General features: G+C 49.4%; 2 protein-coding genes across 4 annotated transcripts in view; one reads left to right on the forward strand and one right to left on the reverse strand.

The window, feature by feature from the left end:
* The window catches only part of LOC116271750 (uncharacterized protein ZSWIM9-like), a 21,680-nt gene extending 5,484 nt beyond the window's left edge, over positions 1-16,196 (forward strand). Inside the window, exons 2-3 of the mRNA XM_031660359.1 lie at positions 2,318-2,653; positions 13,221-16,196. Coding sequence (XP_031516219.1) covers positions 2,318-2,653; positions 13,221-15,404 — 2,520 coding nt within the window. The 3' untranslated portion in view covers positions 15,405-16,196. The remainder of the gene's footprint in view (positions 1-2,317; positions 2,654-13,220) is intronic.
* The window catches only part of ZNF114 (zinc finger protein 114), a 75,858-nt gene that overhangs the window by 13,904 nt on the left and 42,785 nt on the right, over positions 1-19,169 (reverse strand). The gene's annotated exons all lie outside the window — the stretch shown is intronic.

Raw genomic sequence — 19,169 nt, forward strand, 5'->3', positions numbered from 1 at the left:
GCAACCTCTGCATCCTGGGTTCAAGCGATTCTCCTGCCTCAGCCTCCCAAGTAGGTGGGATTACAGGTGTGTGCTACCATGCCTGGCTAATTTTGTATTTTTAGTAGAGACAGGGTTTCTCCATGTTGGTCGAGCTGGTCTCGAATTCCCGACCTCAGGTGATCTGCCCACCTTGGCTTTTCAAAGTGCTGGGATTACAGGCATAAGCCACCGTGCCTGGCCATTCTTCCAATTTTTAAAAAGAGATAGGGGTCTCACTATGTTGCCCAGGCTGAACTCCAGTGATCCTCCCAGCTCAGCCTCCTGAGTAACAGGGACTATAAGCAAGTGCCACTGTGCCTGGCTCTTCCTCCATTTTTAAAGCCAGAAGAGTAGCATCTTTCAATCTTTCTCTGACTTTGATCCTCTTACTTCCCTCCTTCCCTTATAAGAACCTTTGTGGTGACATTTGGGCCTACCTGGATAATCCACTCTCCCCATCTCAAGACCCTTAATTTCATCACACCCGCAAAGGTCCTCTTGCCATGGTAGGCAGTGTATGCACAGTTCCAGTGACTATGATGTGAACATTTTGGGTAACCATGATTCTTCCTACCACAATGCTCAGACACAAAGAGTTTTCTTTTTTCTTTCTTTTTTTTTTTTTTTCTGAGACGGGGTCTTGCTCTGTCACCCAGGCTGGAGCGCAGTGGTGCAATCTCAGCTTACTGCAACCTCTGCCTACCGGGTTAAAGCCATTCTCCTTCCTCAGCCTCCCAAGTAGCTGGAATTACAGGTGTAATCCCATTAGCCTATTATTCACCACCACGCCTGGCTAATTTTTTTTTTTTTTTTTTTTTTTTTTTAGTAGAGACAGGGTTTCACTATGTTGGCCAGGCTGGTTTTGAACTCCTGACCTCAGGTGATCTGTCCCCCTTCAGCCTCCCAAAGTGCTGGGATTACAGGCATGAGCCACCACACCCGGCCAAAAACAAAGTTTTTTCTAAGTAGACTTTTAAAAAATATAACACACATCCAGAAAAGCATACACATCATACGTGTGCAACTGAATGAATTTTCCCAAAATAAAATTCAGAGGTAACCAGCACCCAGAACAAGAAACAGAATATGTCCAGTCCCAAGAAACCTCCTGGTGCCCCCTTACAGGGTTAACCACTTAAGGGTAACCACTATCTAACCTCCTAACAGCAGAAGTTAACTTTGCCTGCTATTGAACTTTCTATAAATGGGAATCATATCATCATTTCTCTTTCATGTCTGGCTTTTTTCATTGGTAGGTTTGTGAGATTCATCCATGTTGTTGGAGGTTGTAATGGTGTGTTCATTCTTGGTGCTGATTAGCATTTTACTTTAGGAATATACCACAACTTATTTTCTCATTCTATTGTTGGATATTTAGGTTTCAAGTATTTGGCGAATATACATAGTGCTGCTGTGAACATTCTCGTACACATCTTTAGATGCCCATTTGTCTTGAGTGGCACCACTGGGTCATGGAGAGGCATAAAATCTGCTTTAGTAGATACTGTCATGCAGTTTTCCAAAGTGTTTGTGCCATTTCACGCTCCCATCAGTGATGAGTGAGAGTTCCAGTTGCTCCACATCCTCATCAACACTTGATGTTATCAGTCTCTTTTGTCTGACCATTCTGCTGATGCGTAGTGTCATTTCCTTAGGATTTTAATTTGTTATGTCCTTGATGACTAATGAGTTTGAGTCCTTCTTCACATAGACAATGCTTTTAAAACAGAGAAACATACCTCCCATTGTTTATGGATGCATAAAAATATACGTGGAATGCTAATAGATAATTTTGATAGTGGCTGCCTCTGGGGACAGAGTGAAGGAGGAGAATTTGTTAGGGCAGCGTTCACAGAAGGCCTCAACTTTCGATGTTATTGCTAAACCAGAAGCAGATATGGGACTAGCTGAAATTTTTTATTTCTAAAAAAAGTTAAGGTAAATACAATAAAACATTCACTCACTTTTGACAGAACTCAGGGTGGTAGGTATAGAATTTTGGTGAACACTTACTGCTTGCCATATTCCAGACACCGTGTAGGTGCTTTACTTATATTAACTCTTTTCATGCTCATGACGATCCTATGAGGAAGGTATGATGAGTAGGACCTCCCTTTTAACCTATGAGGAAACTGAGGCATAGAGACTTGAAGTGACTTGCCCCAGGTCACACAGCTGGCATATTCTTAGGGCCCTCTACTCTTCTCTATGCCTGAAACAATTCTTAGTTTAAAAAAAAAAAAAAAAAAAAAGGTGAGTGGCAAGAAAGAAGAGGGCAGCAGAGTGATGTGACCAGGGCGGTGGTGGTTCCTCCCACAGGCCCCCCCAGCCCGGCTGCCCCGCCTTCATCATCGTCAAGCTGAGCCCGCTGCGGGACCGCCTCGTGGTGACGGAGTGCCAGTTGACCCACTCGCACCCGGCCTGCCCGCTGGAGTTCGCCTACTACTTCCGCCCAGGCCACCTGCTGGCCAACGCCTGCCTGCCGGTGCGCACCACCAACAAGATCTCCAAGCAGTTCGTGGCCCCAGCCGACGTGCGCCGCCTGCTCTCCTACTGCAAGGGCCGCGACCACGGCGTTCTGGACGCCCTGCACGTGCTCGAGGGCCTCTTCCGCACGGACCCCGAGGCCAAGGTGGGGTCTCGGGAGAGGCAGGAGGGGGGTGGGGGCGGGGGAGAGCCACGCTGAAGACTTGTGGGTCATTCATTCCTTCATCCGCCCTCTCATCCCTTCACTCCTTTCCTCCATTCATCCGTTCATTCATTCATTAAGTACTTAGGGAGGCACTGGGGATGCAGCAGCAAACGAGACCCACGTGGTCTCTCTCTGCAGAGAGCTCACCTTCTAGTGTAGTGCTGCCCAGTAGAACTTTCTTGCAGAATGGAAAGGTTCTGTGATTCTGCACCCCCAGCCACACGTGGCTATTGAGCACTTGAAATGTGTCCAGTACACTGAGGAACTGAATTAATTAATCAATTAATTTTTTTGAGATGGAGTCTCACTCTGGAGTGCTCTATTGCCCAGGCTGGAGTGCAGTGGCATGATCTGCAGCCTCCGCCTCCCGGGTTCAAGCGATTCTCCTGCCTCAACCTTCTGAGTACCTGGAACTACAGGCCACGCCACCGCTCCGGCTAACTTTTTGTAATTTTAGTAGAGACGGGTGTCACCGTGTTAGCCAGGATGGTCTCGATCTCCTGACCTCGTGATCCACCTGCCTCGGCCTCCCAAAGTGCTGGGATTACAGGCAAGAGCCACCGCGCCTGGCCTGAATTTATTCTAACTCACTGAAATTTAAATAGCCACCTTTGGCTATTGGCTGCCTTGCAGAGGTAACTGCCAGAATGCCACTGCAGTTCTGGTGGGAGAAACCAACAAACACATCCAAATGTGATGTAGCATCACTAGGGGCTGGGTGCTAGCAAGAAGAGGAGCCACAGTGATAGCAAGTGCTATGTACATTTTTTTTTTTTTTAATCTTTTTTTTTTTTTTTTTTTTTTGAGACAGGATCTCACTGTCACCCAGGCCGAGTGCGGTGTTGCAATCACGGCTCACTGCACCTTCGATGTCCCAAGCTCAAGCAATCCTCTCACCTCATTCTCCCAAGTAGCTGGGACAACAGGCGTGCACCACCACACCCAGTTAATTTTTTTTAGTTTTTGTAGAGATGTTAGGGGTCTCCCTATGTTGCCCAGGCTAGTCTCGAACTCCTGGACTCAAGCGATCCTCTTGCTTTGGCCACCCAAAGTGCTGGGATTATAGGCATGAGCCACCACGCCAGGCCTATTTAAATTAAAAAAAAAAAAAATTGAATTACACAAATAGAAAATGCACAAATGATAAATATTTAGTTTGGTGAATGTTCACAAGGGGAGAACACACCCGAACCCCCCACACAGATGGAGAATTAGGAGAAGGAAGAGTGCTGTGTCCTGTGATGTGATGGAGCGATAAGTATTATAAAGGAGAAAAAGGCCAGGGCTTGGAGCGGGACAGTTCTAAGGGTGCTGTTTGAATTGGTCAGGGAAGGTCTCTTTAAGCAAATGACGGTGAAGCAGAGGAGATGGAACAGAGGCAAGGGACCCTCATTCTGTCATCAGAGGGAAGAGAGTTCCAGGCAGAGGGAACAGCCAGTGCAAAGGCCCAGAGGCACGAGCAAGCTTGTGTTGGAGGAACAGTGAGGATGGCTGCTGCTCCATAAGGAATCTCTGCGACTTTAATCCAACTTCAAGTTTGGGGTGAACTTGAAGTTTAAAAAGGAAAGAAAGATGAGAAAGTGGGAAAAGAACTGGTTTCTCCTGGCTGTGCCTTTGTCTCCCTTGGGTGTGGAAGAGGTCCCAAGGCAGGGTGAAGTCAAGATTCAGCTCTGGCACACTCTTCCTGTCTTCATCTCATGCCCAGTAAGAAGCCCTGATTCAAGCCACCAGCCCAAGCCCAGGCCTCTGTCACGACATAATAATAATTTTAGCTAATGTTTATCAAGCACTTACTATATGCCAGGCACTACTCTAAGTGCTTTACATACTATAACTCATTTTAATCTCACCTGAGCCCTATGAAGAAATGGTCCACCATTCTCATCCCCATTTTACAGATAAGGAAACTGAGGCACAGAGAAGTCAAGTAACTGACTGAAAGTCACACAGCTATTTAGTGACAGAGCTGGGCTTCAGACCCACACAGCCAGGATCCAGACCCATGGCCTTCACTGTGGGGACAAACACACATGCATTTCCTACTCCGCTACTCTTTACTGACCTAGTAACTCTCATCCACTGCCCACCATTACATACATAAGCCTCAGCTCTTCTTCCCTGAAACCGCCCTCTGCAGGATTGTTCCTGTGCAAAGCAGCTCATTCATAAATCACAGCCTTCCCTGGAAGGGGAATTGTCTTTCCATTTTGAAGCCTGTCTTGGAATCTAGGCTAAACCAAGGTTGGCTCCTGGGTCTGTGTTTTGGCCTGCCTTAATACTTTTTTTTTTTTTTTTTTTTTTTTTTTGAGACAGAGTTTTGCTCTTGTTGCCCAGGCTGGAGTGCAATGGCGCGATCTCGGCTCACCGCAACTTCCGCCTTCTGGGTTTAAGCAATTCTCCTGCCTCAGCCTCCCAAGTAGCTGGGATTACAGGCGTGTACCACCATGCCTGGATAATTTTTGTATTTTCAGTAGAGACGGGGTTTCTCCATGTTGGTCAGGCTGGTCTTGAACTCCTGACCTCAGGCAATTGGCCCACCTCAGCCTCCCAAAGTGCTGGGATTACAGGCATGAGCCACTGTGCCCAGCCACTTAATACTCTTAAAAGAAAGGAGGAAGAAGTTCTAGGACAGGAGAGACAGATTAGTGAAGCAACATTTAAATATTTACTTTTTGAATATGTTATACATTCACATGGTTCTAAAAAGGGTATGTAGTGAAAAGTCTTCTTGTCACGTCCTGTCCCCCAGGTCCCCTCCCCTCCAGAGTTACTAGCAGCTTATAAATCATATCTCGCTTTCTATCCTATGGACCAGCACTGCCCAGTGGATCTTTCTACAATGAGAGAAATGTTCCTTATCCAGGCTGGGCATGGTGACTCACACCTGTAATCCCAGCACTCTGGGACTCTGAGGCAGGTGGATCACCTGAGGTCAGGAGTTCAAGACCAGCCTGGCCAACATGGCGAAACCTGGTCTCTACTAAAAATTCAAAATTAGCTAGGCATGGTGGCAGGTGCCTGTAATCTCAGCTACTCGGGAGGCTGAGGCACACGAATCGCTTGAACCCAGGAGGCAGAGGTTGCAGTGAGCTGAGATTACACCACTGCACTCTGGCCGAGGTAACAGAGTGAGACTCTTGTCTAAAAAAAAGAAAGAAAATGGTTCTTATCTGTACTGTCCAATCCAGAGGCCGCTGGCCACACATGGCTATAGAATACTTAATGAGGCCAGTGTGACTGAGGAACTGAATTTGTCATTTAATTTACTGAAATGTAAACAACCTAATGTGGCTAATGGCTTCTGGATTGGACAGCACAGATCTGTACATATAAAGGTCAGTTTGCATGTCTGTATTTTTAACTTTATTTCCTCTTTCTGTCCCCCCATCCCCCACCCCCAGCAAGGCAGCCAGTCACCCAGGCTGACTGTTTGTATACATGCTGTTTGTTTGGTTTGGGTTTTTTTTTTTTTTTTTTTTTTTTGAGATAGGATTTCACTCCCGTCGCCCAGGCTGGAGTGCAGTGGCATGCTGTTGGCTCACTACAACCTCCACCTCCTGGGCTCAAGTGATTCTCCTGCCTCGGCCTCCTGAGTAACTGGGACTACAGGCGTGCACCACCAAGCCTGGCTAATTTTTGTATTTTTAGCAGAGACGAGGTTTCGCCGTGTTGGCCAATCTGGTCTCGAACTCCTGACCTCAAGTGATCCACTCACCTTGGCCTCCCAAAGTGCTGGGATTACAGGCATGGGCCACCGCACCCACCCGACCTGTACACACTGTTTTGCATCTTGCTTTATATGTTGGAGAGTGCCAGATGTCACCATCTTTTGTTCTTCCTCTGGGGCTGGTCAAATCCTCCTGAGAAAACTCCTCCGGCCTCCTGGCGGGGGGTGAAGGCCAGGCTGCCAAGGCCAGCTTCTGGGAGCCACCCGGGCAGAGGCAGGGAGCTGTCGGGCATTCAGCCAGCAAGACTCACTCAGTCCCTACTTGGGATTCAGAATCCCCCTCCCTCATCTTCAGATGGGCCAGATGTCCCCAAAGCCAGCGGCCCCTTTGTGTTTCGTCCTGTCTACAGAATAAACTCCCATAACTGGGGATGGAGGAAGAGTAAAGGGAGAGGGGAAATGGGATTTGGAGATCTAGCTGCTGCTGAAACAGCCCTCAGTTCATCTTTATTTTGCCTTCCGCAAAACTGGCCTGGTGTTGCCAACTCCTTTTGAGGACTTTGCTACTGGTTCTCAGCATCCCCCAATTGCTGGCTTAGGATTCATGGGTTTTGGCGGTGGGGTGGGATTAGCATGTCCAGCTGCTTTCCAGTTTCCAAAGTTCTATCCCTGTCATATTGCCTCTGTCTTTAAAAAAAAAAAAAAGCCATTTTAAAAATAGATGTACTTGAGGTTCAAGAGGGAGTGAAACTAGAGAGGTGTTCAATCCACCACTCTTACACAGAAGTTTCACCTTTTTTTTTCACTTATAAAATCTACTGAAAGAGTTCTATATTAATATATTAATAATACAATAGTAATATAACATAATAGATAACATAATATTAATATTATAATCTGTAACTCATAATGTGTGTAATACTAATGATATAAGAGGTGCGATGGCTCACACCTGTAATCTCAGCACCTTGGGAGGCTGAAGCGAGCAGATCACTTGAGCCCAGGAGTTCAAGACCAGCCTGGCCAACATAATGAGCCCCTGTCTCTACAAAAAAATAAAAAAATTAGCCAGGCGTGGTGGCGGGCACCTGTAGTCCCAGCTACTTGGGAGGCTGAGGCAGGAGAATGGTGTGAACCCAGGAGGCGGAGCTTGCAGTGAGCTGAGATCAGATTGCGCCACTGTACTCCAGCCTGGGCGACAGAGCGAGACTCTGTCTCGGAAAAAAAAAAAAAAAAGGCCGGGAAAAGAATACTCGATGTACTCGATGGGCAGCTGGTATGATCTCAGTGGAGGGCAATTTAGCAATATCTATCTATCAAAATGACAAGAACACTCACCCTTAGGCCCACAATCCCACTACTGGTGATTTATCCTGCAGATGTAGTTGCACAGATGTGGAAGGACTTACTTACAAGGTTAATCATTGTTATTTGTGAAAGCAACAGATTAGAAACAACCCAAACTCCAATGGGTAATGGTTACATAACCTGTGGTATATCCATCCATGGATTACTACACAGCACTAAAAAAGAATGAGAACTTTGGGAAGCCGAGGTGGGCCGATCACAAGGCCAGGAGATCAAGACCATCCTTGCTAACACGGTGAAACCTCGTCTGTATTAAAAATGCAAAAAATTAGCTGGGTGTGGTGGTGGGTGCCTGTAGTCCCTGCTAATTGGGAGGCTGAGGCAGGAGAATGGCGTGAACCAGGGAGGGGTGGCTTGCAGTGAGCCGAGATTGCACCACTGCACTCCAGCCTGGGAGACAGAGCGAGACTCTGTCCTAAAAAAAAAAAAAAAAAAAAAATGTGAACACGTCTAGGAACTATTTTGAAAGATCTCTCAAACACATTTTTAAGTTAAAGCAAAATGCAAAACTGTACATGATATGCTGTATTATCTATAAAATAGAGAAAATAAGAATTATAGGTATGCTTACTTATATTCATATAAAGAAACTCTAGAAGAATACCAAGAACTGTGGATGGGGGTAGAATAGTGAATGGAAGCAGACTGATTAGACTAAAGAGGTGGGAGTAAGGCCTTTTACATATCACTTTACATTATTTGACTTTTGGACCATGTGGATGTTTGCATATTCAAATAATTAATTCTAAAAAAGAAGGTAAAAAATAGAGCTGGGCACAGTGGCTCACACCTGTAATCCCAGCATTTGGGGAGGCTGAGGTGGGTGGATCACTTGAGGTCAGGAGTTTGAGACCAGCTTGGCCAGCATGGTGAAACCCCATCCCTACTAAAAATACATAAATAATACAAAATACATGCTGGTGGGTGCCTGTAGTCCCAGCTACTTGGGAGACTGAGGCAGGAGAATGATTTAAACCTGGGGGGGAGGTGCCGGAGGTTGCAGTGAGCCGAGATCACATCACTGCACTCCAGCCTGAGTGACAGATTGAGACTCCATCTCAAAACAAAACAAAATAAAACAAAACAAAAAACAAACACACACACACACACCAAAAAGAAAGAAAGAAAGAAAGAAAAATAGGCAACAGTCCCAGCATACTAAACGCATTTGGTTCTGTCCTCAAAGGAAAAATTAGAGGGTGAGTGATAAAGGGCCTTGAGGCTGTGTGAGTCAGGATGGCCTGGGTTTTGCTGTAATAATGAACAGCCCTCAAATCTCAGTGGCTGAACTCATTGAATTTTATTTCTTGCTCACCTATGTGGCCACCATGGGATGTTGGGGGAGTACTGTTTATCTGGGTCATTCTGGGACCCAGGAGGATGGGCATTCATCCCAAGGTAATAACTGTATGTGGCAGGGGTGGCTGTGAAGGCTTCTCCTTGGATGTGATGCCTCAGCTCCCTCCCGCTCACACTTCATTGGCCAAAGCAAGTCACATGACGCTGCTTACCTGCAAGGGGGCAGGGAGGTACAATGCTAGTAAGTGCCCAGGAGACGGAGAACTGCAATTTCTTGGCAAGCAGAACCATAGGGTGCTGTTTCATCAAGGGCCGCCCAAAGCCCTGTCTGAATATGGGGCTCGCGTTTCCCCTGCTCTGTAGTTACACAGGCCTCCTGCAGTTCAGTTTCAGCTTTTCTAGCTTTTCATGGCTTCCAAAGGGAATATTTTCTATGCCATATAGCCTGTTTTTACATCAAGCCATTTTTGGGGTGTTGATTTTGGTGACTTGATTTTATTTGTATTGATAGGCGCTGAATGCTTTATGAACGTTCTGGCTGTGCCCGTTACTAGCTACAGGACACAGAACAAGTTATGAACAACCTATTTACCCTTTCCAAACCTTATTTCATTTATCTGTAAAATGGGGATAATTCTATCTTATAGGGTTGTTGGGGTTGTGTGAGAATTAAGGTACAGTGTGTGTGTGTATGTGTGTGTGTGTGTGTGTGTATGTAGGATGGGAGGAATAGTGCTCAGAAAGTAGAAAGCCCTGCATATGTTCAATATTTAGCTATTATTTTGTTGTTGTTGTTTTTGTTTTTGAGATGGAGTCTCTCTGTGTCACCCAGGCTGGAGTGCAATGGCACAATGTTGGCTCATTGCAGCCTCTGCCTCCCGGGTTCAAGCAGTTCTCCCATCTCAGCCTCCCAAGTAGCTGGGATTACAGGTGCACACCACCAGGCCCAGCTACTTTTTATATTTTTAGTACAGATGAGGCTTCACCATGTTGGTCAGGCTGGTCTTGAACTCCTGACCTCAGGTGATCCACCCACCTCGGCTTCCCAAAGTGCTGGGATTACAGGCATGAGCCACTGTGCCCGGCCTCAGCTATTATTTTTATTCCTTCAGTTTTTTCTTTGGGGCAGTTTGATGAATAGTATTGTTCTGATCACATGAAAAAGGGAGGATTTACTCACGTGTCGGAAGAGGTGTGAATGGAAAGTAGTAAAGGCATGGTTTCTGATGTTCATGTTCGTGGAATCTGCTGTCTATGACAGATGCTTCCCCGTGCTACCAATTTGTCTGAAAGGACACCTGTACTCATTCACCTCCTCAAAATCTGTTCCTCCGTGGGTTTCTCCATCTCTGCCAAATGCACTGCTGTCCACTGTGTGCCTAAGTCAGGGCTGTTTGGTCACTTTTTGGAAGGCTGTAGGGTAGAGTGGTCAGGAACAAGAGGCCCTGGACCCAAGCTGTGAGGGCTCAAATCCCAGCTCACCTGGTGTTGCAAATCACATGGGTGACTCCAGGCAAGCAACTGAAGCCCTGTGTGCCTCAGTGTCCTTATCTGAAAAAGGGGGTGATAATCATAGTATCTGTCTTACAGGGATATTGTGAGGATGAAAGATTAATTGCTGGAAATGTGCCTGGTGCAGAGAAACTACCTCATGTGTGCTTTGCACACCCAAAGCCTTCTTTTTTATATTTATTTATCCTTGGCCTGCGGGCTGTCTCCTCTCACTCCGTGGTGTGTCTCATTTGTTCTCCTCTGTGCCTGAGCCAGCACATGGCACATCATATTTTCTCAGTAAATATTTGTATTCATCAGCCTGGCCAACATGGTGAAACCCCGTCTCTACTAATAGTACAAAAATTAGCCGGGTGTGGTGGTGGGCACCTGTAATCCCAGCTACTTGGAAGGCTGAGGAGAGAGAATCGCTTGAACCCGGGAGGCAGAGGTTGCAGTGAGCCAAGATCACGCCACTGCACTCCAGCCAGGGCGACAGAGTGAGACTCTGTCTCAAAAAAAAAAAGTATTCATTTACCTAGCCTCGCCTTCATCGAATGTCACCCTACCCCTTAAAATGCCACCCACACATGTTTTCCCACCCACTGCTTTCGTTTCCAATCATTCCTAATGGTCTGGGTCCATTGGATCCCAGCATCACCACTTGTTAGTGCCACGACCTAGGGCCAGTTTCTCCTCTGGTATAGCTGGGGGGTCCCTAAGACCACCCTCAGTTTCCATGATTCACTAGAAGGAATCACAGAACTCAGAAAAATTGTGATAATCAAGGCTACAGTTTATTATAGCAGAAGGATACAGAATAAAACCAGCAAAGGGAAGAGCCACATAGGGCGACCCCATCAGTCTCCCTGATTCCTTAATTATCCTGCAGCATCACATAGGGCAGAGGCCAAGAGAGACCAGCATGAGCTGCCGGATGTCCTCTCTCAGTGAAGTCCCGTGGACAGTGCTCAATTCTCCCACCAATGACGTGTGACAACAATGATGTGTTGCCAGCCAAGGACACTTACTTGGGCCTTGGTGTCCAGAGTCGTTATTGGGGTCAGCCATGTAGACTTGTGCTGAATATTGCTGAGAGACTGAGACAGACAGTAAGAACCGCTGAGATCTGATGCACCCCAGGTGTCCTTCCAGGCGTTGGCCAGGAGTGATCTCATTTTAGCCCATCCATGACCCTGTTAAATAGACATCCCCATTTTTCCAGACAAAGAACCAAGGCTCATTGAGGGGAAGTCACTTGCCCAAAGTCCCACAGCTAATAAGAGGCAAATCCAGGAGTCTGATCCTTGAACCTCTGCCCTACAGATGTGGCCTTGGACATGGCTGCACACCCTCGTGTGAGTTCCCTCACTCAGGATGTACTGAGCCATTGTTCTGGGGCAGGTACCATTCAAAGCATCAGGGATGCTGTTATAGCCAAGGCTACAGTTTATTACAGCAGAAGCATGCAGAATAAAATCAGCAAAGGGAAGAGCCACATAGGGCAGAGGCCAAGAGAGACCATCCCGAATGGGAATGTCCCTGTGCTTGTGGGGCTTACAGCCTAAGGAGGGCAAGCAGGCAATAGGCAGATGAGCAAATGAAGATATGACTTGCCAAAGGGTGGTAAGTGCCATGGCCAGAAGGAGCCAGAGAGAGATGGGGTGTTTGCTTAGTTGGGAAGGTCAGAGAAGACCTTGATGACGTGGTGTTTGAACAGAGATGATAATTATAATGACCACTTTCAGAACACTTACTATGTGTTGATACGTAGTAACAGTAATATTATATGTACCAGGCAATGTTCTAAATGCTTGACTGCATCTCATCTTTCCAATCACAGAGATGCTCTTATTATCATCACTTTACAAATGAAAGGGAGGTTAGGGAAGTTGGCAGAAAGGCACACAGCGAGGAAGCAGCGTCTCCAAGATCTCAGCCCAGGGATCTTGGCCTCAGAGGCCATGCTTTTCACCATTGTCCTGCCTCTCAGTGCGTGGAGAAAGGAATGTTCAGTTCCTAGAAGGGAGAATCAGGGAATATGGAGGTTAAGGAGGAAACTGAGGCACAGAGAGGTTAAATTACCGGGTTCAGAAGTGGTGGGGGTAGGACTCAAAGCTAAATGATCTGCTTCCACAATCGAAGCTCATTACCACTAGACTAGTCATCCTTAACTTAAGCATGCATAGGAGTCCCCTGGAGGGCTTGTCAAACTAGATTGCCGGGCCGCTTCCAGAGTTTCAGGCTCAATAGGTCTGACGTGGCCCCGAGAAGGTGCATTTCTGTCAAAGTGCCAGGAACCGATGGTGATGCTGCTGGTGATGCTGCTGGTCCAGGGCCCACATTTTGAGACCCACTACCTAGACTGCCTCTCAGCACACGGAGGAATGAATAGCCAGCTTCCGGCGGAGGAAACTGAGGCTCAGAGAAGCTAAAAGTGTCATGTGCAAAAAATCACATAGCTGTGTGGTGCCCGGATCTCAAATCCAGGCAATCCGGCTCCAGTCTGTTTTTAACCATTTCTCTGCACTGCCTCCTGCCGGTCAAAAGAATAAATGCATATGCAGGCAAGAATGAATGGGTTCCCATTTCCGTAGAAGGGGAAACCGAGGTCGGGGAGCTGGACGGGGAGACCCCAGCATCCTCTGACCTCTTTCCTTGCCTCCCTGCCCCCGCCCGCAGGTGAAGCTGGTGTTCGTGGAAGACCAGGCAGTGGTGGAGACGGTATTCTTTCTGACGTCGCGCACCAGGGCGCTGCTGCGGCGCTTCCCGCGCATGCTGCTGGTGGACCGGCTGCCGGGGCTGCAGGGCGCGCTGGATCTTCTGGCCGTGCTGTGCGTGGACGCCTCGGGCCGTGCGCGCCAGGCTGCCTGCTGCGTGGCACGCCCGGGCACGCCGAGCCTGCTGCGCTTCGCACTTGCGTCGCTGCTGCAGAGTGCACCAGACGTCAAGGGCCGCGTGCGCTGCCTCACCGCCGGGCCCGAGGTGGCGGCGCAGTTGCCTGCAGTGCGCCAGCTGCTGCCCTGTGCGCGCGTGCAGATCTGCCGCGCGCAGGGCCTGGAGACGCTCTTCAGCAAGGCGCAGGAGTTGGGCGGCGCCGGCCGCGAGGACCCCGGCCTGTGGTCGCGCCTGTGCCGCCTGGCTGGCGCGTCGTCGCCCGCCGCCTACGACGAGGCGCTGGCCGAGCTCCACGCCCACGGCCCAGCCGCCTTCGTGGACTACTTCGAGCGCAACTGGGAGCCCCGCCGCGACATGTGGGTCCGCTTCCGCGCTTTCGAGGCGGCCCGAGACCTGGACGCGTGCGCCCTGGTGCGAGGCCATCGCCGGCGACTGCTGCGCCGTCTCAGCCCCTCGCGTGGCGTGGCACAGTGCCTTCGCGACCTAGTGGCCATGCAGTGGGCCGACGCGGCCGGCGAGTCGGTGCCCGAGGGGCCCGATGGCGGGGGGCCGTGGCTGGAGGATGAGCCGGGGAGGGGGCCCCAGGTGGAGAACGAGAGGGTGAGGGGCCTGGAGACAGGCGACTGGGGAGGGGCTTCGAAAGAAGCAAGTATTTGCAGGGGGGCCCAAATGGAGAAGGAGTGGGCAAGAGCACTGGAAACCAGAGACTGGGGCGGGGCTCAGTTCGAAGGTGAGAAGGGGAGGGCACTGCAGATCAGAGATTGGAGAGGGGGCCAGTCGGAGAATCAGAAGCCGAGGGGACTGGAAGGAGGTGTCTTGAGAGGGTCGCAGTTGGAGAAAGGGCACCTGAAAGGGCCAGAGATTAGGGACTGGAGGGGGCCCCAGTTGGAGGGTGAGAAAGATTGGGGACTGGAAGGTTATGTCTGGAGGGCGGCCCAATTGGAGGACCAGGCGCTACGAGGATTGGAAGGATATACCTGGAGGGTGGCCCAGTTGGAGGATCGCGGTAGGGCGCTGGAGACCACCGACCTGAGGGGGACCCAGTTTGACTATGAGAGGGTCAGGAGTCTTGAAGGAAGCCCCTGGAGGGGGGCGCAGCTGCACGATGAAAAGGCAGGGGGACTGAGAACGGCAGAATGGAAGGGGCCACAGTCAGAAGTAGAGAAGGGGAGGGCGCTGGAGGTCAGAAACTTGAGGGGGATCCCCTTGGAGAAGTCCCTGGAGTTGGCCCCTGAGAACGGAGACCCAAGGGGACCCCAGTGGGAAGATGAGAGGAGGAGAGGGCCAGAGACTGCAGAGGAGAGGGGAGCGAGGGCGGGAGCCAAAAGAAGAAGGGGCCTGGAGGATATCGTTTTGGTCCAGCTGGGAGACACGAGGGTCACAGGCGTGGAGAATGGAGATGGAGGGGGAGCCCGGTCTGTAGGCCCCAAGAGCCGAGCTGGACGAGGGATGGAGTGGGCAGACGCGGGAGGGCGGTGTCTAGGGCTGGGGAATGGAGTCGTGTGTGGCACCCCGGTGGGGACTGTATTGGAAGGCAGCCCAGAATGGGCAGTGGTGAGGAGCGAACACCTGGCTGCAGGTGACGGCCTGCAGGAAGGAGGCGAAGATGGCCCCAGGGAACCAAAGAGGCTTTGCCGGCCCCCAGGAGAGGAGGAGGTGGACTGGGAACCCCTGGCCAAATTCCGAGCAGCCTGCGGGCCAGAGCTGGCAGACCTGGTGGCCGAGGAGTTGGCCTTTGCTAGGCAGCATGGGACCCGGGGTTTCCACTGGACCGGAGCCGGTTTTGCCCTTAAGGACGGCACCTCGGACTTCTTCCTGGATGGGGCCCTGACACGCTGCAGCTGCTCAATCCATGCCGCCCGCCGTCTGCCCTGCAGACACCTCTTTGCAGCGCGCCTCCTCACTGGGGCAGCCTTATTCCACATGGACCTGCTCAGGGATTGCTGGGGGAGAGCCCCGGAGCCCTGACCCTTCATGCCTCTGCCCACCACCCTCCACCGGGAGGGTCGGAGGGCATTCTTCGATCCCAAAGATAATAGGGCTGAGGCCAAGGAGACCACTCCAGTCCCCCTGGCCACCTCCTGGGTCATCCAGGGACCTCCTCATGGCAGTTTGCCTCTCTGGGTCCAAGGGCAAGGTGACAGTGGTCTCTGAGGTCCTGGAGCCACAGCCGGGGAAGGTGTTGATGGCCAGGGCGGATTCTGAGGGCTTCCCTCTGGAGAGGAAGCATGTGGTGAGAGGTGTAGACAGGGTCAGGCTGGGGCAGAAGGAAGGAAAGGGGCAGAGCTGGGGGGAGGGGGAGGAAGCGATGATCCGGGGAGTGTCTGGCAAGAGTAGACTGGCCAATCTAGGGAGCGCAGGGGGAGACGGGGAAAGGGAGAAAGTACAGAAGACAGACGAAGGAGAGGAGATAAGCGAGAAAAGATGGAAAGAGGAGCCGGAAATGGAGGAGAGAGGACAAGAAATGAAGAGACAGAAATGAAGACATGAGGAAAAGCTGGGGGAAGCAGGAGAGGAAGGGACAGGATGTAGGAGGGGGAAGAAAAATCGGAGATGAGACAAAGGAAATGCCTAGGAGATGGGTAGAGAAGAAACGGAAGGGGCGTGGTTTTGGTTTTTCTCTTAAGACCTGGAGACATCGACCCCCTTCGCCTTCTGAAGGGTGGGGGGGCACTGGGGATTGGGAGAGTCTCCAGCAGGGGAAGGGAATTGTTCGGACTATTGTGCTTCAGAATTGGAATAAAACAATCTTATTTTGGTTTCCGTGATGAGTTCTTCGCTTCTGGGGTTGGTTGGGAGTCCCAGATCCAGGTAACAGTTGAGATGGTCCAGCGTTCCTTCATTCTTTCCACCAACGAGGCCTCCTGGGGCCAGATGGATAGAGGATCCTCAATGAATTCATCTCCATTGCAACTCAAGCTGCTTCCTCCATCATCTGGACCAGTACATCCCAGTGGCAACTTCTTGACAGGAGTCAATTCCACCTTCAAATGACTGACTCGTGCCAAATGTCCTGGCCACAGAATGGGCATGTGACCCAGTCCTGGTCAACGAGTCTGCTCAGGTTGAGGTGGGAGGCTTCTTTTTTTTATTTTTATATTTTTGTAGAGACAGGGTCTTGCTATGTTGCTCAGGCTGGTCTTGAACTCCTCAGGTTAAGCAATCCTCCTGCCACAGCCTCCCAAAGTGCTGGGATTACAGGTGTGAGCCACTGTGTTCAGAACTAGGACGCTTTTTTTTTTTTTTGATAGAGTCTTGCTCTGTTACCCAGACTGGAATGCAGTGGCACGTTCCCAGCTCACTGCAACCTCCACCTCCCAGGTTCAAGTGATTTTCATGCCTCAGCCACCCAAGTAGCTGGGATTACAGGTGTGTGCCATCACACCTGGAGAATTTTTGTATTTTTAGTAGAGACGGGGTTTCACCATGTTGGCCAGGCTGGTCTCAAACTCATGACCTCAGGTGATCTGCTCGCCTCAGCCTCCTAAAGTGCTGGAATCATAAGCGTAAGCCACTGCGCCCGGCCTAGGAGGCTTCTAATAAAGATTCTCTCACTCCTAAGAAGGCCTAGAGACATGATCAGGCCTTGGTATGGTGTGATAATGAAGTCCACACTGAGGATGACAGAGCTGAGATGAAGAAAATCAGGATCTTTGCTTGGCTTAGTTGAGTCTCTGGAGTCTGCTCTACCATGGGGCTTCTTAAGTAAAATATATCTTTTTTTGTTAGAGACAGGGTCTCGCGCTGGCCCAGACTGGAGTGCAGTGGCACAAACATAGCTCTCTGCAGCCTTCCAACTCTTGGGCTCGAGGAATCCTCCGGCTCAGCCTCCTGAGTAACTAGAACTATAGGCTCATGCTACCACCTAGCTAATTTCTCTTTCTCTTTCTTTCTCTCTTTTTTTTTTTTTTTTTTTTTTTTTTTTTAATGTTACTTGGGCTGTTCTCAAACTCCTGACCTCAAGCAATGCCCCCGCTTCAGCCTCCCAAAATGCTGGGATTACAGATGTGAGCCGTTGCACCTGGCCAATCAAAGATACCTTAATGATTTAGGGAAGTCTGAGTTGGGGTTTCTGTTGTCGCAACCGATGAAGGGGATTTAATTCTATTACAGGTTGACAAAGTCCAGGTTGAAGTAGCTCAGCACTTTTCAAATTTTAGTGTGGTCATGAGTCACCTGGGCACCTTTTTAAAATACAGAGTTGGATTCGGTAGGTCTAAGATGGGGCCCAAAATTCTAGCAAGCTCTCCAATGATGTGGTTGCTGCTGGATTGTGGAGCAGACTTTGAGTAGCAATGAAGGAACTCAAGATAAAAGACAATTCAGGCCGGGTGTGGTGGCTCACACCTGTAATCCCAGCACTTTGGGAGGCTGAGGTGGGCGGATCACCTGAGGTCAGGAGATTGAGACCATCCTGGCCAACACACATGGTGAAACCCCGCCTCTACTAAAAATACAAAAATCAGCTGGGCGTGGTGGTGCGCCTGTAGTCCCAGCTACTTGGGAGGCTGAGGCAGGAGAATCGCTTGAACCCGGGAGGCAGAGGTTGCAGTGAGCTGAGGTGGGTCCACTGCACTCCAGCCTGTGCGACAAAGTAAAATTCCATCTCAAAAAAAAGAAAGAAAAAAAAAAAAGAAAGAAATGCAGATTCTCAGACCCACTCCAAAACTACAGAATCAGAATCTCATTCTAACAAGATCCTAGTATGCATGTTATACTTTGAAAAGCAAAGCGACTGATCATAAACCTACAATTATCTGAAATAGGCTTTTTAAAAAAAATGAAAGCAGCTACTCTGCTGGAAGGAAGGAAGGAAGGGAGGGAGGGAGGGAGGAAGGAAGGAAGGAAGGAAGGGGGGGAAGGAAGGAAAGAAAAGGAGGCAGGAGGGATCCTGGGAAGGCAAACAACAGCAACTGAGTGCAGACCAAATCCAAAACTTCTCCACTTGCCTGTTTTATCATTAGATTCTTAGATGTGGGTTATCTGGTTAGTGACGGGAAACTGAATTAATTAATTAATTCATTCACCAAATAACACACAGAGCCCTGGGGTGGAAAAGAGCTCAGCCCATAAGATAAAGAGAAGATGGGCCAGGGTAGCTGGGTCAGAGTGTGAGAGAGGGAGAGATTTGGAGAGTGAGATTTGCAAGCCCTTAAAGATAGATGATGAGGTGAGTCTTTATCCTGGGAGGTATGGGAAGCCTTCAAAAGGTTTTAAACAGAGAGTGGCTTGATTGGATGTACGTTAGAATAACCACCTCCCCTGCCCCCGAAGCTTTACTGTGACGAATGGACTGGATGAGTCCAGACCAGGAAAAGATGTATGTGACCATAAACAAATACAAATAAATTTAGAAAAAAACAGGCAGAAGGATCTTCACAGAACTGGACCTTGAAGAATGTGTTTGCCAGGAAAAGAGAATGAAGAAGTAAGTTCTTATTGGAGGGAACTGCAGGTATTACAGTATGTGGCCCTTCAGGAAGGCAAGAGGAAACTAAAGGTTAGTGACCTTTAACCCTCCATATGCCCCACATGTCCACCAGTGTTAAATCAAGTTTAGCCTAAAGCTGTCTCCTTATGTATTTTAAGTTCAGCCTGAAGGTTTTTCTGTACGTCGTGAACTATAACAAGTGGAGATGTAAACAGAAGGTGGCCTACACTTGTGCCAATCACCAAATTTTGGGCAATCAAATGTAGCCAACTGTTTGAATTGTGTTCAAATAAGGCAAACGC

The sequence above is a fragment of the Papio anubis genome, chromosome 20 (genome assembly GCF_008728515.1).
Source record: "Papio anubis isolate 15944 chromosome 20, Panubis1.0, whole genome shotgun sequence".
Taxonomy (NCBI): domain Eukaryota; kingdom Metazoa; phylum Chordata; class Mammalia; order Primates; family Cercopithecidae; genus Papio; species Papio anubis.